Source organism: Eptesicus fuscus, chromosome 6, assembly GCF_027574615.1.
Source record: "Eptesicus fuscus isolate TK198812 chromosome 6, DD_ASM_mEF_20220401, whole genome shotgun sequence".
NCBI classification, from domain to species: domain Eukaryota; kingdom Metazoa; phylum Chordata; class Mammalia; order Chiroptera; family Vespertilionidae; genus Eptesicus; species Eptesicus fuscus.
Window position 1 is genome coordinate 28686359 of NC_072478.1, and position 8975 is coordinate 28695333.

The window sequence follows — 8975 nt, forward strand, 5'->3', positions numbered from 1 at the left end:
AGATCCCCCCTCATGGCCTCAGAACGCACCGACCCTGCTGGCATCTTGATCTCAGCCCTCCGCCTCCCAATCTGGGGCAGAATAAATAAATGTCTGTGGTTTAAGCCCTCTCACGTCTGGTACTTTGATACGGCAGCTCCAGCCAACCAAAACAACCAACTGAATTTTAAATGTTCCTTTCATTCTAGTTCCTGATAACTAGCCGCACACGGCCAGTGGCTGCTCTATTGGACAGCGCAGTAAATGGTTTCCAGTCACCGAACCCCCATCGTGCAGCGGAAAAACAGACGTGGGGGCTGCCCCGAGAACCTGGTGAGACAGAGGCAGGAAGACCCTGGCTGGGGCCCGGGAGGGTGGAGAAGGAGAGCAGCCTACCAGCCAGAGGGGGCCAAGTATTGAGGGTGTGCACCTGCGCTGTCCCATAGGCTACTTAAATGCAAACGGGTTCAAAGGCCAGTTCTTCAGTTTCACTGGCCACTTCCTGAGTGCTCAGCAGACACGCGGGTTCCTGCCCTGGCTAGGTGGAGACCCTTCCACCATCGCCAGCCGTTGGGTGGGACACATGGAATCCACTGTGGCAAGCACTGAGCAACAACAACCTCACGCTGTGGGCTCTGCCTGCTCCCAGCCCATTGTAGGGGGCGGGGGACGCTGTGAGTGCTAAAGAGAACTCGAGAGAGTAGGCAAGGCTCCTGAGGCGAGGAGAACCAGGCCACTGCCCTTTTGCTGCCCCCAGACTGGGGTCCCAAGAGATGCAGAACCTAGAGGTGGAGGAAGAGGCTGCCAGGAAACCAAGATGAGAGGTGGGGTAGGAAAGGGGAAGTGAGCGAGAAGGGGCGGGTGTCAACTGTCACTGTCCCCACCCACCCACCCTGGTAGCCTTGTATTGCTCAAATACTTTCAGAAGAGTGGGCCGGTTACACACAGGTGTGTTCACACCACCCCACCCCCCTCGACAAGAGGCCTGCCACAGAGATGTCTGTGCCTATGCAGAGGCACAGCACATGCTCATGGGCACAAGCCATTCTGTCCCCCACCTCTCTCTCTCTCTCTCTCTCTCTCTCTCTCTCTCACACACACACACACACACACACACACACAGCCACCTGCCTTCACAACCACACCACCACCACCAAGCACACAGACCCAAGGCCTTCCCTGGCCACTGACATGCCTCCTTGCAGGCTCCTGGCCGCCCCACAGCCCTCATGCCATCCCCCCTCTGCAAAAACGTGAATAAGAGGGAGGCGGAGACATCTCATACCATCATTGAACTTCCATGTTGTCAGGGCATCATTTCCACAGTCTGCCCCTTGTTGCCTGGGAGCCCCACTGAGGCCCAGAACGGAGCCCGGATTTCCCCAGAATCACACAGGAACTGGGGCATGCAGGGTCGCCCCGTTTGTCCCCATTCCAGGGTGCCCTCTGTTCCAATGAGTGCTTGCCTCTTTGGCATCAGCAGACGTGGGGACTGTGAGGAGGACCACGGGGCCTTGGGACCCCTGGGTGGCTGCCCTGTTCTGTCCTCTCCCTCCACCTGCCTGGTGCCTCCCTGCATGTTCCCAGGCCCCCGGCCCACCCCTCCTGGGCCTCGTCCAGGGCAGGAGCGGGGCCTGCGTGGGCATGCACCTGGCGGCTGGACCATCTTCCCCAGCTGTGGCTCAGATGCTCCTCACGCTGGAGATGCTAGTCAGGGGCTCCCGCATCCGAAAGCTGAGCGGCCGGGAGCCCCGAAAGCTGTCCCTGGGCCTCAGCGAGCTGTCCGTGGTGGAGGCTCCGGAATGGACCTCAACGGCCCGGGCCAGGCAGTCCCCAGGCCCGCGCAGGCCCAGCCGGAGACACCCGCAGCAGAGGAAGCCCAGCACGGCCCGGCACACCTCCCGGCTGCGGAAGGAGTAGATGAGCGGGTTGACCGCCGAGTTCAGCACAGCCAGCGCCAGGATCCAGTCCATGCCCCGCAGGTACTCCTGTGCCCAGAGGTTGGAGCCAAAGATGTCGGCCAGCAGCAGGCCGAAGAGTGGGCCCCAGCAGACCACGAACGCCACCAGGATCATGAGCACCGTGTTGAGCAGCCGGCGGGCCTTGCGGCGGAATGGGGGGCGCGAGGCCTTCTGCCCATTGGCCCGCACCACCCGGAAGATGGCCCCATAGAGCACCATGATGGTGGCCAGGATACAGGCGAAGATGACCACGCAGAAGAGGATGTAGGCCTTGGAGTAGAGCGGGAGCAGGCTGGAGCAGCTCTGGAAGGAGCACACGCAGTTCCAGCCCAGCAGGGGCAGCAGGCCCAGCAGGGCGGCCAGCAGCCAGCACAGCCCGATGAAGCCCAGGACGCGGCCCCTCTTGGTGTCCCCGCTCTCGGCCACCGGCCGCACCATGGTGGCGAAGCGCTCGCCAGCGGTGAACAGCAGGCTGAAGGTGGATGCGGCCAGGGCCATGAAGAGCATGCCCTCCCGCAGGAACCAGTGGGCCGGCGCCAGCTGGAAGGTGCGGGCCCCGGACAGCAGGACGTTGACCAGGTAGGCCAAGCCGGTGAGCAGGTCGCTCAGGGTGATGTTGACCAGGCAGTAGTAGACCCAACGCCGGGACCGCATGCGGGTCACGATGGCCATCAGCACCAGGAAGTTCTCCAGCACCACCAGGCAGCTCATGGCCACGAAGAGCCCCTGCAGGATCCCCAGGCCCCCGTCCTCCGGCGCGGCCCGCCCCACCAGCCGGCCGGAGTGGTTGTAGTGCAGGATTATGAGCTGGCTGTGCCCGCTGGCCGCCAGCTGCCGGCAGGCGTCAGGGGCCTTCACTGGGGACCCTGTAGCATTCATTGCGGTCCCCCAGGGCAGACTGAGGCCCAGGGTGGCTGGCCCCGGGGCAGGGTGGAGCTGCTGCCTTGCCCGGTCTTGGTTTCCTGTTATTTGAAATTTCCTGTTATGTTCGAGGTACCCCCAGGGTGGGGGTGAGGCCTGGGAGGGGAGGGGCATCCCAACGGTTCGCTCCCACCCCAGGTCCTTGGAGGGCGCTGCAGCTGCTCCTGCTGCCAGACCCCCGCCTTTGTCCCCTTCTGTTCCTCGAAAGCCCAGGGAGTAGGGGCCCCAGAGGGAGGGAAAATGCACCCCCCAAAAGCACTTGCCACCCTTCCCAGCTAGGTGAGTCCCTCCAGGACCCAGCTATTCCTCACTGTCTTCCCAACTGCTTCACCGGTGCCTGGCACACAGTAGGTGCTTAATAAATGTGTGTCAAGTGACTGCACACACATGAGCATGAGCACTGCTGGCCACTTCGTTGAAGGTGCGGATGCGCCCCACGTTATCCCCACGACAGACCTGTGTGGTCCACCCGTCCCAGAAGAGGACACTGAGGCCTGAAGAGGTGGCACCGGCTATCGAGGGTCACACAGTGAGAAGTGACCACCTACAAACACACAGGATTCTCCAGGGCCAGGACCCAGCTTAGCAGAGTTTTTAGTTGCCCTTTTGTTGTCTCTTCTGTCCCCTGAGCTGGCCCTACTAGGAGCAGAGCTAGGGATCTCCACCCAGGACAGCCCTTCACTTTGGGGGAGAGGGGCTCACAGGAAAAATGGGGGCTCACCCCACTCCCATTCCCACCCATGTCCTCCTGACCCAGCTCGGGCTGACCCAGTCAGAGATGGCTGAGGACTGAGGTGTGAGCACCAAGTGGGGGTGAGAAGTTGGGGGAGGAGAGCCAATCCCGGGGCCCCTGAAGAGGCAAGGCACAGTCCTGCCCTCAGGTCTCCAGGGGAGGGGGGCAGGCTCCCCTGCCAGGCCCACAGGTGTGCCCATAGAGGTGGGTGGGCAGGAGCTCGGGGAGGGCACCCAGGGGACCGCGGCTCCTGCCCACCACCTCTCCCGTGGTTCACTGTTCAGCTGTGGGAGCGGAACCATTACAGGGAAGCTCCGACCGAGGTGTTGCCTGAGGAGGCGGCAGCATCTTGTCACTAGAGGTGACCAAGCAGTAACGGATCTGAAAGGGAGGTTTGGGGAGGAGGGGCCACGCAGGAAGCCGTGTAGGCAGCTGCGGTTTGAGGCCTGGGTGGGGTGGGAAAGGCAGCCATGTCTTTCCCAGGTACCACCCTGTGCAGCAGGACAGCTGGCCCGCAGTGCTGGCCTCGCCAGGGACCGCCTGCCTTGTACACATTGACAGAGAGACACACACTGCGTGTTCCGAGACTCAGCCTGCACCCGGGATTGAATCCTCATTCCAGGCTGGACCTTGGCTGGAGCTCTAATCCCAGGCTGAGCCCTGGTCCCAGGTTGAGCTCCAATCCTAGACTGAGCTTTGATCTCAGGCTGACCCCTGACCTTGGATGAGCCTTAAGCTGATTCTGATCTTCACCCATGACCCCGAGTGAGACCCAGCCCTGGACTGAGGCCTGATCCCAAGCTAAGCCCCAATTCTAGTTGAGCCCCAACCTCAACTAAACCCCAATCCCAGCTGGGCCCCTGATCCCTGGCCCAGAGAGCAAATCCAGGACTAAAGTACGATGCCATGACAGAGCAGTTTGACTAACACGGCAGAGCTGTCCAACAATGGCTTCTCCCGTGAATTGCTTGCTGCCTGGGAGAAAGGCCATACACACATCATACCTGATTTAATCTTACGATACATGTCTGTGCTGTAAGAACAAGCCCCCTCTAGAATCTGCCCTGAAGCCACAGCTCTAACAATATGCAAGTTAACACAGAGAAGGTTATTGTTGTTGTTTGTAAATGAAAAATATTAGCACCCCAAATGCCTGTGCACAGGAGACAGGCTGATAAATTACGCTGCACCCATAGTGGAGCAGCAGACTGCTGTGAAAAAGAACAAGGACAGCCACTGTGAATGAATAGAGCGATTTCCAGGTCATCTTGTCAAGTTGGGGGAAAGCACAAAAGACTTAGGTCATTTGGTACGTATCCTATCTAATAAAAGAGTAATATGCAAATTGACCATCACACCAAGACACAAGATGGCCGCCCCCATGTGGTCACAGATGGCTGCCCCCATGTGGACACAAGATGGCCACCACAAGATGGCCTGCAGGGAAGGGCAGTTGGGGGAAGTTAGGGGTGACCAGGCCAGCAGAGGAGGCCGGCAGAGAAGGGCAGTTGGGGGGGGGGCAGGCCTGCAGTGGAGGGCAGTTGGGGGGGACCAGGCCTGCAGGTTAGGGCATTTAGGGTGGACCAGGCCTGCAGGGGAGGGCATTTAGGGCGGACCAGGCCTGCAGGGGAGGGCAGTTGGGAGCCAGCAGTCCTGGATTGTGAGAGGGATTTCCGACCGCCCGTGTAGGCCTGATCCTGGGCGGTCGGACATCCCTCAAGGGGTCCCAGATTGGAGAGGGTGCAGGCTGGGCTGAGGGACACCCCCGCCCCCATGCACGAATTTCATGCACTGGGCTTCTAGTTGTGTAATAAAGAAGGAGGGTAAAATATACACATATCTGCTTGTTTTTGCAAAACAAACACAGGAGAGATACCAATGAGGCTGGTGGGGGGATCGAAATTGAAAAGAGGGAATGACACCCTCTGAGTACCCCTCTTTACATAGTTGTTGTTTTTTTTTTAAATATATATTTTTTATTGATTTCAGAGAGGAAGGGAGAGGGAGAGAGAGAAATATCGATGATGAGAGAGAATCATTGATCAGCTGCCTCCTGCACGCCCCCACACTGGGGATTGAGCCTGCAACCTGAGCATGTGCCCTGACTGGGAATCGAACCGTGACCTCCTGGTTCATAGGTCGACGCTCAACCACTGAGCCACGCCAGCCGGACTTTACATAGTTTTTAAACTCAGTTAATGCTTGCTTTAGTCAACAAGGATGGAGAAAAAGAGCTTTAAGATGGAATAAAATGGAAAAGAAATGAACATAATTGCATTTTAAATGAAAAACAAAACCACACACAAATACAAAAGAACCAGCCCATGCAACCTTTGGACACAGTACTTGCTCTAAAGACAAAAGAAACTGAAAGGGATTTTGAACTTGTTTAGGAGATCTGTTTTCGGGAGTGGTATGGGGACAGTGATTCTAAAACCATCATGTGTGTTATGGGACTGAGCACAGTAGCAAGTGTATTGATGTTAAGAGCCAGGTCTTCACTGGGGGAGAAGATGTGACAATGGAATGGGAGAATGCAGAAGAACCCCAAGAGCAGGACTGAAAGTGTCAGTGTGGCCGAAGCCGGTTTGGCTCAGTGGATAGAGCGTCTGCCTGCGGACTGAAGGGTCCCAGGTTCAATTCCGGTCAAGGGCATGTGCCTTGGTTGTGGGCGCATCCCCAGTGGGGGGTGTGCAGGAGGCAGCTGATGGATGTTTCTAACTCTCTGTCCCTCTCTCTTCCTCTCTGTGAAAAGTCAATAAAATGTATTTTTTTTTTTTTAAAAAAAGAAAGTGTCAGTGTGGCCCTCGCTGGTTTGGCTCAGTGGATAGAGCATTGACCTGTGAACCATTACAGGGCTGGACTTGTGATTTAAACAAAAATCTGTTTCCTGACTCTGTCTACTGGAACTACTCAATAGCAATGAGAGCATCAAACACCCCAATCTTGGCTTCTGAATATCATCCCTTAAAAAAATAAAATAAAAAAGGTATATATTTTTTATACCTTTTGAGGCAGGGAGAGTACAAGATGAGCCTGGAACCTGTTGGTGTGTCAGAAAGTAAGAAAGTGCTCTGAGAAAGACGGGACTTGTCACAGAGAGGCCGGAGCCAGCCTGCGGGGCTGCTGCTGGCCAAACCTGGAGCTACGTGAGCACCAGCAATGAAAAACCTTATAATCAGAGAGAAAGGAAGTAGATGGTGGGGGCCAGGGCCTAGGGGAGGGGGAGGGACAGTTAGTGCTCCATGGGGACAGTTTCAGTTTTACAAGATGAAAAGTTCTGGTGATGGGTGGTGGAGATGGTTACACAACAATGTGAATGGCCCTAGCTGGCTTGATTCAGTGGATAGAGCATCGGCCTGCAGACTGAAGGGTCCAAGGTTCGATTTCGGTCAAGGACACATGTCTGGGTTTCAGGCTTGATCCCCATTAGGGGGTGTGCAGGAGGCAGCTGATCAGTGATTCTCTCTCATCATTGATGTTTCTATCTCTCTCTCCCTCTTCGTTCCTCTCTGAAGTTAATAATAATAATAATAATAATAATAATAATAATAAACTAATGTGAATGAACTTAATGCCACTGAGCAGTACATTTAAAATGGTTAAAATGGTCAATTGTATGTTATGTGTATTTTACCAGAATAAAAAAAAAAATTAGAGGAAAAAAAATCTCTCCATATGATCCAACAATTCCACTCTTAGGCAGCTACCCAACAGCAGTTAGAAAAATCTCTTTTTTGTAATCATCATAGCATTGATTGGCCCAGGCAATAATCAACAATAAATGCTAAAATTATTGGGTGGAGCCCTGGCCAGTTTGGCTCAGTGGATAAAGCATCGGCCAACAGACTGAAGGGTTCCGAGTTCAATTCCGGTCAAGGGCACGTGCCTGGGTTGTGGCCTCTATCCCCAGTAGGGGGCGTGCATGAGGCAGCCAGTCAATGATTCTCTCTCATCATTGATGTTTCTATCTCTCTCTCCCTCTCCTTTCCTCTCTAAAATCAATAAAAACATAGTAAAAATTATTGGGTGGAATTTTGTTGGGGAACAGGATATTGACATAATCTCAAAGTATTTTCCTACAGAATACATATTAATGACAAAGAGAAAAATATCTTACTCAAGAAATCCTTGAATGTCGTCTTGAGACAGGCCAGCAAGCCAGGACAAGAGGAATAGGAAACGGAGACAGACAGCTAAACAAACTGGCCGAGCAATTCACAGCAGATCCAGAAGGTCACCCCCTGAGAGAGAACATCTAGGCCTCAGTTCTATTTCAGCTCCAGGCCCAGAAAAGCAGTCAAACCAGGTGGGTGACACCAGGACCAGCTGCAATGACTAATGACCCCCTGCCCTGAACTGACCAATCAGTGGAGACCATGACACCTAGAAAACTGATGAATATTTTCCTAAAACTCTGCCCTGAGACCTCCCCGCCCCCCAATATTCCCGCCTGCAAGAGAGAGATAAAAACCTCAAGACAACGGACCCAGCGCACGCTCTCCCTCTCAGGAACACCCCCGCCATTCCCTTTCTCCTCGTCTTCCCCGACTTCTGCCCCCACAGGCCTGCATCTCCTAAATGCTAAAGGACCCCAGCAGGCTTGCCTCCAGGGGAGCAATGGGCAGCGGTAGCTTGTGCCAGGCTTACCCCTGAACCTGTTCCCCGGCCTCCTTTTCTCTGCCTTCCCAGAGAGCTAGCCCAGCCCAGCCTAGGCCCTCTGGTTGCTCCTTCTATGCTAAGCCCTTTCTTGTTTTACTGTCCCCAGCTTTAATAAGTGTTCCCTCCTAGTCATCTGGGACTTGTGTTGTGAACTTCTTCCTACACGAGTCAAGAACCCACACACTACCAGCCGGCCCTAGGCAGACCCGCCAAGGGCTAGGCCCCTTTCGGTAACAGCCTTAACCAAGAGATCCAAGTTAGCATCCCTGGAAATGCAGTAAATACACGTGGCTGGCTGGTATCACACACTGAGGAGGCAACAGCACTTCTTCTATGATATCCCCACCAAAGTATACAACCTGCATCCGGTCATGGGGAGGCATCAAACAAGCCCACACCGAGGACAGCCCGCAGAATAATTGGTCTATAGTGTTTAAGAGTCAAGGTCATGAAAGTTCATGAAAGACAAAAAGGCTAAGGCTGTCTTGAATGAAAGGAGACCCAAGATGCATGAAACCAAATGCAGTGAGTGGTTCCCGACTGGATACTAGAATGGGGGGAAGTGCTGTAAAAGACAATATTGAGGAAATTTTCTTATGAGCTGTATATTAGAGGATATTATTGTATCAATGCCCAGCTGGCATGGCTCACTGGTTGAGTGCTGATCTATGAACCAGGAGGTCAGGGTTCGATTCCCAATCAGGGCATATACCCGGGTT

General features: G+C 54.7%; 1 protein-coding gene across 1 annotated transcript; it reads right to left on the bottom strand.

Moving 5' to 3' along the window:
• Positions 1 to 1143: 1143 nt before the first annotated feature.
• On the bottom strand, positions 1144 to 2952 carry S1PR4 (sphingosine-1-phosphate receptor 4). The gene has a single exon (XM_008150645.3). The coding sequence runs from the start codon at positions 2817 to 2819 to the stop codon at positions 1662 to 1664; it is 1158 nt and encodes a 385-aa protein (XP_008148867.3). The 5' UTR covers positions 2820 to 2952; the 3' UTR covers positions 1144 to 1661.
• Between the last annotated feature and the right edge of the window lie 6023 nt (positions 2953 to 8975).